Genomic DNA, 14,324 nt, shown 5'->3' on the forward strand with positions numbered 1-14,324 from the left:
TTGCTCGTTAATAACCGCGGGCGGAGATGATTTTCTATGTTGTCATCGCCAATGTCAAGATATCGGAACTGCACCACCAACAAAATTACTATGGTAGGTCCTCATGCAGTGCGAAGACAGCCAGCGTTGAAGCAGTTCATTAGGTTTCAGATCCGGTCTTGGGTATAGACTTGATAGACATGTCAATGCCTCTGGCAGGCGCTGAGGCTGAGAAAGCAATAAATATCGTTCCAATTCCAATTGTTTTCGCATCATTTCCAGTAACAATGTATTGTTTATATCATAGCCGAATGACATTGAAACTGGCTGCAATCTACGTCAATCCATGCAGCAGCTGCCGCCGCTGCCTTCTTTAAAGGCAACAACCCTGACAGCAACCAAGAAATGACGGCAAAAGAAGAGGACAACGAAGAAGAAGCAAATTGAGCAATATGCCTGGAAGAGATGAAGGGGATCGTTGCAGGATATTAGGCGAGTGTCCACATCTCTACCATCTTTCTTGCATCCATCCATGGCTACTTAACCACTCCCATTGCCCGCCTTTTCGCGCTTCTATCCATGCTTCATGATCAATTTATGCTCCAACAGCTTCACTTGTGTTTCTTTTTTCTTCCTTTTTAATAGTTTGATAATTAGTACTCTTTGTATTAAGTAGGAAATTTTATTGAAATGTAGAAGTGGCTGTACAGACAATACATTTCTATATATTTTCCGAATGTTAATTACTTGTATGTTGAAATAAAATTTGAGTCATCAAATAGTTATGAAGTTTTACAACAGCAAACCCTAGCTTTGAAGGTAACATTGAGGTAAAAAAATACACATAACAGATATAAACAAGGAAGTTTGTCATTATATATATATGATCCCCTAAAAAGCCAATGCTTTCTTCTCGGTGCTCTGGTGGGAACATCTGTCAATATATATTGAGAGAGACTTCATTAGTCAGGCTAATGAAATAGCAAGAATTGGGATGAAAGATAATGCAATAAAACAAAAAGGAGATGAAAATGGAGTCTCACCTCCACTTGCATACAGTGAATTGTAATGCACCTCACTCCAGAAGCTCAGCCAAACTTCTGAAATACACAATAATAAGCAACTTAGATTAAGCATCTGCTGGTAAAACAAAGGAGGATCAAATTGCCTATGGTGGCTTAGGAATGCGATTATCAATGCTCAAAATAGAACTACTATAACAGATGACAATGAACTCGATTAAAAAGTTAATAAGAAATGAAATTTCTATCATGGAACTGAAAGGAGGACCGCGTAAGAAATCAGGCAAGACAGATTTTGTAATACCTACCTCTACTAGGACTTGCTTGTTTGGGCATGATCTCGATGTAGCAAGTGTCACGAAAAGAGGTGACTAGACAAATTTTGGCTCCAAACTGCAAATGATACCGAAGAGGTCAAACATCAAAAGTTTTCCCAATGAAATAGTTAATAGATAGAATAACAAAATAAGCTTATTATTGCAGTGGGGACTCTTTGAGGTTTAAGCATTTCCGCATAAGCTTAACTTAATGAACTTCAGATTATCACGCTCAAGAATCTCAAAGTATTGCATGGATTATCGTATCCATTTCGGGTGAAAGACAGATTATACACTATAGTGGAAGATCTGAGTTCTTTTACGATGAAACAAACAATAGAGAATAGCTTGGAAAAAATGAGCTTCTACGGAGCAGTATCAAGGAGTCATTCTAAGGAGTCAAAACGATGAAATTTCAGCTTACTCGGTCAGCAGCTGCTTGCAGAGTGATATGATCTCCCCATTCCCCGGATCTAGTGGAACAGAAAAATTAGCACTAAATGAGTTGGAATTCACTCGGTTTAGATCATTAAAAAAATCTTTTATATTCATCAAGAGGAAATTCAACAAGAACCAACGTCTAACTTTTTCATTTTCTTCAGGTAGCTTTTGTACTTCATTGGAACATAGCCTTCATACAACTTTTTGGAATGCTTTAGCTGAGAAATAAAGAAAATAAAATTAACATAAAAGAATAATAGTCGGTGTAAACATAAAAATGATTATTCTAATCTCAGTTATTGCTCATGTAGCCTAGATCTAGGAGATAGCGATGATAATAGAGTGAATGAAACTAGATAACATACCAAATTGAAATTTTCGCTAGTTTGGTATTTCAAAAAATATTATATGCTCTTGTTCGTAGGAGCAAAGGCATCAACATATATACACGGATCTTTGAGATCTTCAACTTGTATTGATGTGTAATATATGATTTGAGTTGGTAAAAGAAAGCTTTTATTTCTAAGACTGTCAGGAATGCATACACCGAAGTTGTACTCTTCTTTTATATAATGCATTCACCTTCGCCCATATAAACAGAGATGTCATAAATCTCACAAACAGTAGAAGGGAAAATATTCATAAAAGTCAAAGACATGAAAACCAATTATTTAATGAGGAGAAATAACAGTCAGGGTATTTCGAAAAGGGAAGGCTCCTTTGTCACAATAGCTAATATTTATCTAATAGGATAATATCTGAAGCTGTGAGGATATGTTTGAATTTGTGAGATCATTAACCTTACCTGCTTGACAATCTGCCTTCTAACATGTTTGTGGTAGTCTGGATTGCGGAACAGCTGATCTGCTAGTGCTCGAAACTATCAAAAAACATACCATCATGGAAGATTATCAAGCAAAACATCAGATGTAGACAAGAAAACAGTAATAATGCAAATATATATATATATTCAGTGACTAATATTAAAATCTCATTGTTGCATATATGTTCATGTTTATATGGAAATGTGGATATAAAAGGTGATTGTGGAGAAAAGACTAATCAAAGGACCGAAAGAAAGACCTGGCAATTTCCATCACCCTCGATTTGCAATTCAGCTAAACCATATGTAGCCAGCCTGAACAAGGAGGGAAAACCATCATAACAAAATAAAAGCAAATCATTTAAATGGATATCTGAAATGTAGAGTATGAAAGGGCGGATATCAAATGCAAAATCTGCAGCCATCATGTCAGGATGTATGTCTATTTTTCGTGTCATATTGCTATGTTGCCAGGACTTGGGTACGAGTCGGGTGTCCTAACTAACAAAAACCCAAGCAAAATGAAGCAAATTCACAAAAGAAACAAAACGGTAGTTGGTGAGGAAATAAGATGAAAAGTAGTCATGCAATTGAACTGAGAATTTTTTTCTTTTGAATACAACTTCCAAACCCAAAAAATTTAATTATTTTGTCTCTTTTTTCTTATTTGTATTTCGATATTTCCAAAAAATAATATTTTTCTTATTTGCATTTTGAATGCAACAGCTCATGCTTGAACTCTTGCTAACCACAAAATTAATAAATACCAAGCCAGTAAGAATGGAATGGTTTAGCTTTTTAGGGGTCATATATTGCACAAAATTATTAACAATACAAGCCTAAAATGAGTTTCTTTTTTAAACTTGAAGCCAACAAGATTTCAAGAGACCTTTTGGCAAATGGAAAGAGGCCACAAAGTTTTTCAAAAGAAATAGACAAATTAAACATTGTAGCAACCACAGAATTAAAGCATAAAATGAAGTCCAAACCACTTTTGTTTTGTAAAAGCTTAAATGGGAGCAGACTATAAGTAGTGAACGACTTAAGATGAAACAATCAATGTGAAATTGATATAGTGTATATGACAAGATCGCAACCTTTCAGAAAGTCGTTCATGATCTAAGGTTGCGTCATTCGCATCAGGTATTTCCCCATTGACACGAGGAGTGAGCTGTCAACAAAATGATCACGTCAACAAATCATCAGCCAAATAGAATGAACTGCAGGTGAGAACAGACATTGAAATAATCATTAAACATAGGAGCAAAAGGAGGCAGTATAGTTTTTTGAACCATGTTAAATAGAATTCACAATTTCCTAATCAAGTGCAAGAGAGACAAAAAAGGGTAAAAATAGGACACTAAATTACTCGTTGGTAGACTAGACTCCTATATCTATGGTAAGAAAAGTTAAAAGAAAAAAGGCACAATATCACACTTCCGAGTAATACTCCTATAATGCCAACAAATGTAAAGTGTGCTCTCTAACAAATGTACATTTAATATGAGAAGTTAAAAAATGATCATCCCATAAGAGTGATGCGGCACTTGTACCAAAAAATAAGCACGAATCATGCCATAAAAACTTCTGCTTCAGTCAACACAATTATGCCACAATAATGCACACAACTCATGAACTAGGGAAACATGCCATAACGGGAAAAGAAAAGTTTAGAATGAAGTTATTGAATTGATAACAAGTAAAGAAAGAAATAATGTTAGGGTCTCAGAAGTGATGAAAATAACACATGTAACACAACATTTTCCCTCCAGAAGCACCATGCTTCTGGCAATATATCCAATTTGTCAACAACCACCACACTTACCATAGTAGTAATTCCTAAAGTTTATATATTATAGCATCTCACTCAGTAGAACATAGTCCTTAAGGAATGAGATAGAAGAAAAAAGAATGCATTTTTGGCCCAAAACTATTATGGCCATTCCATGTGGTATAATTTGACATACTTCTTCAACAAAGCGACCAACCAAACAAATAAGAGGTAGAAATGATTATACCGGAATGGAATCCAGATGGGAAAGCCTTTTTCCAAGCTTGCTATTGTTGTGCAATTTCTCCTCTTCTGCTAACATGGTTGCTATGGCTTGATCATCCTCTGTATCTTGGAAACTGCTATTCAAACTTGAGCTGGAACTTGCACTTGCGTTACCGAAGCCTTCACTCATTCTGTCTCGATAATAACATTCCGCCAATAAAACACGGGATAGCAAGAATTAAGCCATCTACCATACCGATAGGAAAAGGTTGGGAAGCATCCAAATCAAGCATGAGAACACCATTCAAAAACTAACAATCATTCATGACCCAGAAAAGGTGACCCAGAAAAGGCTTAACAGCAAAATCATCAAAAGTAAAAAGAAAATCCCTAAAAGAATGACTTCAAAAAAAAATCCAAGTTATCCAAATGATCCATGGGTATGCTAGAAATACCCATAACATAAATAAATAAATAAATAAAACAGAAAATGAACGACAAAATATGGTTCCTATCAAAGCTGTCGGTAGGATCGTTTAACTGATGCTTATAACTAACTCTTAGCTGAACAGGATCGAGAAAAGTCTATTTTAAACAAAAGAAGTTCCAAATTAACGATGAATTTCACATAATTATCATCTTTTTCAAGCAAGCAGACGATAAGTGAACCAAGAAAGACAGGAGCAAACAGCCATACCCACATAAAACCCAAAAAAACAAATTGGAAGTCGAGAATACCCAGATTTAAAAATTGAAGAACTTCGAGAAATTGTTGACGTATGATTCTATAGTTTGTTTGATCTTCTAAGCTGAAGCTGAAAAGTTGTCTAATCGTATCAAGTTTTGCTTCATTAAACAATTGTGGAATCACAATACCAATTTTTTTTTTTTTTTTTAAAAAAAACAGAAGGATCAAAATACTTGCGAAAAAATGTCTGAATTTTTACTGTTATTATTGCGACAAAGTCAATCTGTAGTTAAGAAAAGACAATACAAAAGAGAAGATATTAGTGTAATAAACACTACTATTATGTAATTAAATATATAATTTTAACTTGGATTTGGTGATTATAGGAAGTGAAAAAGGGAAGAAAAAGACAAGGAACAAACGTAATCCTGAATTTAAATCCCAACAACAAACCCACACTTGGCTTTCGGGTTTCCATCTCGTTCCCCGCATGCTTCCATCACACACTTTTGCAGATTTCTTCTTCCAGATATATATGCTTAAGGGTAAATTATACATTTAGTCATCTAATTACCTTTGTGATTTCCTCTTGATCACCTAACTATTTATTTTTTTAAATCATACTTAAAAGCTTGGGTTTGATCATGTTATGATCACTCATCGTAAAAAATAAATAAAACTATTAATATGATAAATTTTTCAACTATGACTTATCATTACCTTATGATAACACATTAACATTACCGTTATTTTTTAACGATAAGTGAACAAAATGAAATCAAAATATAACTTTAAGAATGATTTAAAAAATAATTAGATGAATAAAATAAAACTACAAGAATATTTTTTTTGGTTTAATATAAAAATAAGTGCCCAAATTATACTCAAATTTAATTTTAGGTGCTTAAAGAATTTTTCTTTAAAAATAGGTGTCTAACGTTTTCAACATTACACTTTTAGGTGCATAGACCGTGATATTCGTTAATTTTGATTGTTATCTGATATGTGTCACGCATATAAAATTTATTTTAAAAAACACTTAATATTATATATTTTTTTTAAAATCCCATATTATTGTTTCCTCCACCACCGATCAGTCATCATTGGTCCGTAATCATCACTGTTGATGCCATCATAACCGTCTTATCATCACAACCAAAATCGATTATCATGGAAAGCACCGCGAAGTGTTGTCAGAATTCTAAGTTTTCATTTACTTTTTTCGACGATTCCGATGGCTCCTGTTGTCTGTGAATTACATGACTGCCACTATTGAATTCTTCGTCCTGTTCCGAACAAAATTCAAGTAGTAGTGACCCTTCGTCCTCGGAACTGGGAGAGATGGGAGTGAGAGAAAGTAGGGTGCGGAGAGAGGGGACGACGTGGGGGAGGGGATTTTTTAATTTTTTTTTCTTTTTTTGATAAGAGTTTTATTTTTAAAATAAAATATATAAATGTGACACATGTCAACTAATGAAGTTTTTTTAACGATAGGTACTTAAAAGTATAACAGAGAAAACGCTAGACACTAAGGTCGGTTTAAAAATCCAATCACTTGACAATGAACGCTCATACTCTTAACATATGTGATGCTTGAACTTGAGACCTCAGGGGACAATAACAAATTATTTAACCACTAAAGTCGTTTAGTTCATGTAACTACAAGAATAATTAAATAATTAAAATAGCTTTAATTTATGTAAATAGTCATATTTGACATATTACTTCTTCTCGTAATAGCTTTGATTTTGACTTTTCAATTTGATATATTCTTTCTTTCTTCGTTTTCTACACAATTTGGACATTTAGCACAGAAAATTTATAAACAAACTACTTTCACAATATATATATATCAAAACACAAATTTTCTATTATATTGGGTTATAACGTTATATTATTATTTAATTAAAATATAATTTCACCGTTACATTTAACTTTAAAAAAACCAAAAGCAAGAAATGAAATTGCCAAAGGTGAAGCCAAAATTACTAGAATGGAGTATATTAAAATAAGAAAGCCCCAGGGAAGGAGACGACTAAACCGATGTTTGTTTGATTACATGTGGTTACCCCCGCCGGCCGCCGACGGCAATTCCAAAGAGAAAATGCCACTTTCTAGCAAAACCCCCCAATATACATATATGCATACAATACCAAATTTCCCCCATATAAATTACTTTCTTCTCTGTTCTTGAAAGCACACATCTTCATTTCCCGCTTGTTCGAACTAACTTCTAAGATGAACCATAACCAGCAACAGCACATCAATCAACCTTCAGGTCCCTTTACTTGCTCGTTTTTTGTTTCTTTGAGGGAGTTTTAATAATGATCTCTATTGCAGTGATGCAGAAACCAGCGACTAATTCCGGTTTTAGTTGTTGAATTGTTGTTTCAGGTGCATGCCAACCACCATCAGCAGCAGCAGGACCCTATGTAGTTCCACAGCCGGCCGGTTACCCGGTGAACGGAGGCGACTATTCCCAAAAGCCTGTTGCTGTCGAAACCAAGTCCAGAGGTGATGGATTCTGGAAGGGTTGGTAAGTCTTTTCAGAACCATTTTTTCATTCTTTTTGGGGGTGAAATTTTGAATATGTGTGTTTTTTATTTTTATTTTTCTGCAGTGCTGCTGCACTGTGCTGTTGTTGCCTTCTGGATGCATGCTTTTGAAGATTTACACACAGCTTTTACGTTCATCGGAGTTTATTGATCCCCATTGTTTGATTCTCATCAACACTCGGAGCTATGTAGCCTTTGGTTTTTCTATTATTTATGAAAATGGAGATATCAAACAGTTTTTGTTTCTCTCTTCATATACTTGTTATGGTTGAATAAATTAATTTCATTGTTAATGAAAAATAAATTTAGATTATATAGATATAACTATTTTTGTCACAATCCATTGTTTTTTATTATATCATATATGGTAAAAGTATTTGAACTTTTGAAAAAAAACATTTGTTAAAAAATAAAACATTGAAAAAACTATAAAATATAGGAATTTAAAATTAATATAAAAAATGAAAATTAAGATTAGCTGAACTGAAAACTGATAAAAATAATAATAAGAACACATAAAAAAACACAATATATAAAATACGACTTATTAACGTATAAATAATTATATCAATATACATTATAGGATGATATAAATACATAACGATTAATATACGGAACACGTACCAAATAATTGGATCTAATCAAGCCCGCCAGAATCTACCCAAAAAATCACCATAATTATCTTCAGCCCAAGCCCGCAGAGAATCCGAAAGAGCTACGGTTTCACAGTATATATTACGTCATTTTCGTTTTTGCTTCTTAACGTATGGTTTTTGGGAGAAGAGAATCAGAGCAGTCGCTGCTGCCGTCACCATGGTGAAATTTCTGAAACAAAACAAGGCTGTTATCGTTCTCCAGGGACGATACGCCGGTCGCAAAGCCGTCATTGTTAAATCTTTCGACGATGGCACACGTGACCGCCCCTATGGCCACTGTTTGGTTGCAGGGATAAAGAAGTATCCGAGCAAGGTTATCCGCAAGGACTCAGCCAAGAAAACAGCCAATAAATCACGCGTCAAGTGCTTCGTCAAGCTCGTCAATTACCAGCACCTGATGCCTACGCGCTACACCCTCGACGTGGACTTGAAAGATGTGGTCACCGTCGATGCTCTCCTGACGAAGGACAAAAAGGTGGCCGCTTGTAAGGCAACTAAGGCGAGGTTCGAAGAGAGGTTCAAGACTGGAAAAAACAGGTGGTTTTTTACGAAGCTCAGGTTCTAAACATTTTATTGGAACAATATGTTTAATGTTATGTATTTTTTTTGAATTTTTTTAATCTAAGGACGGTTTTGAAACTGTTTCGATGAGATATTTAAGGGTTCTTATTTTTGTTATATCATGGTACGTGATTTGCTCGTTTCTTCAAGAAATTTAAGCTTTTGAACTATTCTGGGTCTTTTATGATTTTTCATTTTGTTTTTTCGTGGATCTGTAGATCAATGGTGGCTGAGAATTGAATATTTTAATGTTTATTCGTATCATTTCCACTAATTTACAGGTGGATTTTGAATTATAATGGCAGTTTTTTGCTAAACCCGTCAAATGTGTATTCTTCATTTTCAGGGTCTTTTGTTGTTCCTATTGCATTTTGAGTCTGCTTAGATGTGGTCTCTCTTGGTTATTGATGTTTTTCATGATCTTCATTGGTCGAGAGAGCTAGCTTTTAGTGTAGGTATTATACATTGTATTACATTCTTGGTTTTGAACTCAACAACATGTGCTTTTGTTTGAATTTTAGAAGCTTGATGCGAATTTGAGCTTATCGAATTCATAATCTGCATCAGTGGGTAGTGTAGGGTAGTTGTTAGCTGCTTTCGTCATACATGGTTTGCTCATAGAATGATTTTCCTGGTAATAGCAGTTGAAGTCCACCGCTTATAGTATTTGTGTTTGAATTTCGGAAAATCTAGGTAGTTTTGGTGGGTTTATCGGGATCATAATCTTCATAGTCGTGTGAAGTAGTGTAACTATTAGCTGCTTTCTTCATCTAAAGTGCTCATAGAGTAGCTTTTCCGGGTGACAGCAACCGGTCTGTGCAACATGTAGTGCCTGTATTTGAATTTGGAAGCTTTAGGTAGTGGAGTTGGGCTATTAGTTGCTTTTATAGTGTTGCCCATAGACTGGTTATTTTCCTACAACATTGGTGAGCGGATTGTGAGGGCTGTCTTAGCAAAGGCACAATAGATCGTTAGCTATCCATATTTAAACAATATAACGATGGATCCAGGGGACACTATGCACTTGTTACACAATGACCACGTAGAGAAGAAAGGCCTGTACAGGGCAAAGAACAGGGAGGTGAAATATGCTCGTAATAGTGTTTTTATGTTTCTAATTTTCAGGGTGTGACGTATTCTGGTTTTGTAAATCCCTGCTTTTGTTCGTTTTTCTCTATTGTTGCTTGCTAGATGATGGATCTTGAGGGGGAAATCCCATGAGATAATCTCAGGGAAATTGAGATAATCTGGCTTGCCATTTTTGGTAGGGTCGATGCAACGTCTGCTCGAGCTCTGCCGTTTCAGCTGTCCCAAATTATTTATTCCTATCCTTCCCAGATATCGGATATCGTATTTGCTTTATTAACGCATCTTTGCCCTTTATATGTTGGATGTTCCCTTTCCCTATAGTGTAACAGAATTGGGTGGATTTCCATTTCCTGGTTCAACCATATTAGAAAAAAATGAAAAATTAATAACTAAGAAAAATTATAAAAAGAGTCGTAAAATTGGAAAAGGTTCAAATTATACCATTTTAAGATTAGATTGTTAATGTTAGTTAAAAATATCATTTAAAGATTGTTTTACATGTGTCTTAATATATTTTTTTTCAAAATGAAAATTATTAAAATTTCTTTTAGAAGTACTCTAAATTTTTTAATTTCTCTAGAGAAAGAAAAAAATTCTAAATTGTATGCTATCCAACAACCGCTAAGGGTGCGTTTGGTTCACGGAATGTAAGATTACCAGTGGGAATAAAAGATTACCAGGGAATAGGATTACTGAGAATGTTGTATTTTGTGTTTGGTTGGTTTAGCAAGAATGTAAGATTACCGTGTTTGGTTAAAGGAATAAAAGATTATTGGTGTGAATATTTGACCAAATTGCCCTTATTATATATTTGTATAATATTACAAATTGTAAAATATTTATATATTTTCTTTAAAAAATTAAATTCATAATATTTATATAGTTTTTTTTTACAAAATTAAAAATATAAAAAAGGTTTAATGAAAGGGTAATTTTTTTTAATCCCTGAAATTCATATAAAAATTTTAATTATAGACTTTTTTTTTGTAAATCTAAAATAATTTAAGGATAAATTTGTAATTTAACCTTCGTAGAATTTTTATTATTCAATGACAGAAGAAAGATATTTTTGAAAAAAAATAAAAATTTAAGGGCATTTTAGTCTAAAACGCCGGTAATGTTACAATACCTTAGGGAAGGGAGGTAATGACATTCCCGGTAATATAACCCAAAAAATCTACTATTGGTAATAAAACATTACCGGGAATGAGATTCCCGGCCAACCAAACATGGGAATGTGGGATTCTCATCCCATGGGAATCTACAATCCTTAAACCAAACACCCCTAAGAGTTTTAGATGGCATAGTCATCGGTTTGATTCAGGCGACGATATAAATTTATAGTGGCTATAAATCATGACTCATTTTAAATTAATCTTTAATTTTTTAATGTTCTAATTTTATTTTTAAACTATGACCATTATTTCAAATTGGTTTTTAAACTTTTAAATATTTTAATTTCATCCCAAACTATTGATATATACTAATCATGTTTTTTGTTAATAAAATTATCAAAACAAATTATATTATTATATGTTTGAAAATCATTTAATTTAGGTTAACTTATGTTTGAAATAAATTATATATATATGGATGAAATTGGAAGATTCAATAGTTTAAGGATCATTCTAGAATAAGAATTATAGTTGGAAATAAAATTAGAACATTCAAATTTGTGAAGACTAATTTAAAATGAAAGTTACAATTTAGGGATGAAATTGAAATATTCAAATTAATTTAATAACAAGGGTGTAATTCAATCCTTATTAATAGATAGGGTAAATTACACCATTATTGATTGAATTATACTCTCTCTCATATTTTCCTCAACCAACTTTCTATTTTTCTAGTTTGCTCACTGAACTTTACAAATTAAATCATTTTGCTCACTTTGTCGTTAACTATTTAACGGTGTTATGACATGGCATAAAAATGACATAAGCATCAAAACAATACTGTTGAGTTAATCGAATGACGAAATTGGCCAAGAGGGGGGTGAATTGGCAATAAAAATTTTGTGGAAGCTTTTGCAGAAAATTGAAAGTAATTGCACAGCGATTTACAGTGGTTCGACTTTCTCAAACAAAGTCTACGTCCACTACCTTAGCTATCCACACTAAGGATTTTCCAACAAATTCACTAATTTGTTCTTTCTTTTGAGGCCAAAGAGATAACCTTACAATTCCCTCAAGAGTATACCCCAACTCTTGAGAACACTCTTTTCTCAAAGAGAAGATTACAAATTTGCAAACTTACAAGAAAACCTCACAAGGTAAGATGTTTGCACAATTCTAGAACAAGAAAAGAACACTCAAAGAAAATTACAAATGAGCACAATAAGTGTTCTTTGAAAGCAAAATGAATATTGAATGAAAATTGGCTTGAATTGCACAAACTTTGTGTTTGATGCTTTCTCTCTTGTTTCTCTATGATTTTCTTGCTGATCAAGGGCTTCAGAACTTGTTTAAATACACCTTGGATCACTTCTGAACGTTGGGGATGATTAGAGAAGATATTATAGCCGTTTTAGTGTGAAAACATTTAATAAAACAGCTTGGAGCGTGGGGGAATCGGTTCCCCTCATAGGGAATCGGTTCCCTAAGTGTAAAATTCAAATATTTCGACCGTTGTACAAGGGGGGAATCGGTACCCCCTTGGGGGGAATCGGTTCCCTCCGAGCATTCTGGAAATCTCGGAGCCAAACCATTCAGGGGGAATCGGTTCCTCCTATGGGGGGAATCGGTTCCCTCTGAGCAATCTGGAATTTTTGGCTTTAAATTGGTTCGAAATACTTTGTAAAATTATTTTGAAATTGTTTTATTATTAAAACTTAATTTTACACTTAAGTAAGGATTAGAAATGATTTTTGAAATATTTGGAGTAATGTTTTGATATTCGAATAGTTATATCAAATATACTTAGAAAATCATTTGGAAAATCTTAAAATCCATTTAACTTAATTTGTTATATCGAAATATCAAAATGTTTCAACAATCTCCCCCTTTTTGATATAACAAAACATTTTAGTAATTTTAAGATTTTTGAAATCAAGTTTTGAAATTACTCCCCCTTACTTTAACACTTCTTCAATTTATTATGTAAAACATTTAACACTTCTCCCCCTTTTTGTTAAATCAAAAAGACATTGTAAAACAAGGTTTTGAAATCATTTAGCCAATTGATTTATTAATTATAAGCTTAAGATGCTAAGATCACAATCAAAAGAGAGGTTAGCCATTAGTTTCATCAATATTCATAAATAATGTGATATGGCAAAAATTGGTCATATTGCTAATGATGATGCAAAAATGAATAAAACATATAAGTTCACACTATTCATAAATCTAAAATCCAACAATCCATAAAATCAAACAATCCAAAATATTGAAACAATATTCATTTTGTTCAAAGTTTTAAAGCTAAACATAAAATCAAGCATCCGGATCGGTAGGAGGAAAACGGGCTCGCATAGCAGCCATTTCATGAGTTAGTTCATTGATACGAGCGTTGGTAGATTCATTGTTTGCACGCATCTCCCGAAGAATCTCTAATTGTTGAGCTCCCATTGTGGATAAATGAGACTCTATAGAGGAAAAGCGCGAGTCCATGGTAGCGTATCGGAAATCGAATGTCTCCATAAAGGATTGAAAATATGGAGGCATCTGATGCGTTTGTTGTGCTTGCTCCTCGGGCTGCTCTTCGGGCTGATCAGGCTCATCTTCGGCTTCATCAATATCTTGCATTAATTGCTCAAGCTCGGGATCTTCGTCACCTTTGGGTGGAGCTTGTGAAGAACTAGCTCCCGGAGTAGAAGATCGAACCCATTCACTGGTTTCTTTGTTCTTTACCCATCCCGCTCTCGTTAAGGAAAGAAGATTTATTTGTTTCTTAAGAGGAAAAACGGCATCTAGACCGACTCTAAGCCCAGCTTTGGAAAACAGATTACTCAAAAAGCAACCGTAAACTAGAGATGAACAGTGTTTCTTGTTAGGAACAAGATTTACGGTTTCAACAATTTCAGCAAAAATAATCTGAGGTAGGTTAATTTTAATACGGTTTTCGAAACAATGTAACCACCAAAGATCCAAAGCTCTAAGAGTAGAATAACGACCTCCGGATGGTCGAAACCACCAAGAAATCATTAGATGAAGAAAACGCTCATGTAGGTCTAAGACACTCGCACTATCTCTTCTTTTA

General features: G+C 33.9%; 3 protein-coding genes across 4 annotated transcripts; 2 read left to right on the plus strand and 1 right to left on the minus strand.

Annotated features, from left to right (window-relative positions):
* Window positions 1–746: 746 nt before the first annotated feature.
* LOC120164176 (OVARIAN TUMOR DOMAIN-containing deubiquitinating enzyme 11-like) lies at window positions 747–5,475 on the minus strand. 2 transcript variants are annotated; one of them, XM_039173932.1, is made up of 10 exons: window positions 5,317–5,474; window positions 4,601–4,769; window positions 3,680–3,753; window positions 2,843–2,897; window positions 2,565–2,639; window positions 1,904–1,977; window positions 1,743–1,791; window positions 1,310–1,394; window positions 1,023–1,079; window positions 747–913 (listed from the first exon to the last, which is right to left on the minus strand). In XM_039173932.1, exons 2-10 carry the CDS (start codon window positions 4,766–4,768, stop codon window positions 762–764), a joined length of 789 nt encoding a protein of 262 aa, XP_039029863.1. In that variant the 5' UTR covers window position 4,769; window positions 5,317–5,474; the 3' UTR covers window positions 747–761. The 2 variants fall into 2 exon arrangements, with proteins under 2 accessions (XP_039029863.1, XP_039029871.1); XM_039173940.1 differs by lacking the exons at window positions 2,843–2,897; window positions 3,680–3,753 and having other exon boundaries at window positions 5,317–5,475.
* A 2,009-nt stretch (window positions 5,476–7,484) lies between these two features.
* Window positions 7,485–7,969, plus strand: LOC120163823 (cysteine-rich and transmembrane domain-containing protein WIH1-like). The gene is made up of 3 exons (XM_039173651.1): window positions 7,485–7,544; window positions 7,661–7,802; window positions 7,887–7,969. The coding sequence occupies exons 1-3, from the start codon at window positions 7,505–7,507 to the stop codon at window positions 7,930–7,932; spliced, it is 228 nt and encodes a 75-aa protein (XP_039029582.1). The 5' UTR covers window positions 7,485–7,504; the 3' UTR covers window positions 7,933–7,969.
* Window positions 7,970–8,595: 626 nt separating this feature from the next.
* LOC120162968 (60S ribosomal protein L27-3-like) lies at window positions 8,596–9,191 on the plus strand. The gene has a single exon (XM_039173006.1). It carries the CDS (start codon window positions 8,635–8,637, stop codon window positions 9,040–9,042), a length of 408 nt encoding a protein of 135 aa, XP_039028937.1. The 5' UTR covers window positions 8,596–8,634; the 3' UTR covers window positions 9,043–9,191.
* The last annotated feature ends 5,133 nt before the right edge of the window (window positions 9,192–14,324 follow it).

This window comes from Hibiscus syriacus, unplaced genomic scaffold, assembly GCF_006381635.1.
Source record: "Hibiscus syriacus cultivar Baekdansim isolate YM2019G1 unplaced genomic scaffold, ASM638163v2 tig00002919_pilon, whole genome shotgun sequence".
NCBI lineage: Eukaryota > Viridiplantae > Streptophyta > Magnoliopsida > Malvales > Malvaceae > Hibiscus > Hibiscus syriacus.

Excerpts from the sequence above, each read along its gene's own strand:
- LOC120162968 (XM_039173006.1), top strand. The coding sequence starts at position 8,635 with ATGGTGAAATTTCTGAAACAAAACAAGGCTGTTATCGTTCTCCAGGGA.
- LOC120163823 (XM_039173651.1), top strand. The coding sequence starts at position 7,505 with ATGAACCATAACCAGCAACAGCACATCAATCAACCTTCAG. Across the intron at positions 7,545-7,660 it reads GCACATCAATCAACCTTCAG|GTGCATGCCAACCACCATCA; the intron begins GTCCCTTTACTT and ends TTGTTGTTTCAG. Across the intron at positions 7,803-7,886 it reads GATGGATTCTGGAAGGGTTG|TGCTGCTGCACTGTGCTGTT; the intron begins GTAAGTCTTTTC and ends ATTTTTCTGCAG.
- LOC120164176 (XM_039173932.1), bottom strand. The coding sequence starts at position 4,768 with ATGAGTGAAGGCTTCGGTAACGCAAGTGCAAGTTCCAGCTCAAGTTTG. Across the intron at positions 2,640-2,842 it reads AGGGTGATGGAAATTGCCAG|TTTCGAGCACTAGCAGATCA; the intron begins GTCTTTCTTTCG and ends GTTTTTTGATAG. Across the intron at positions 1,080-1,309 it reads ACAAGCAAGTCCTAGTAGAG|AAGTTTGGCTGAGCTTCTGG; the intron begins GTAGGTATTACA and ends TGTGTATTTCAG.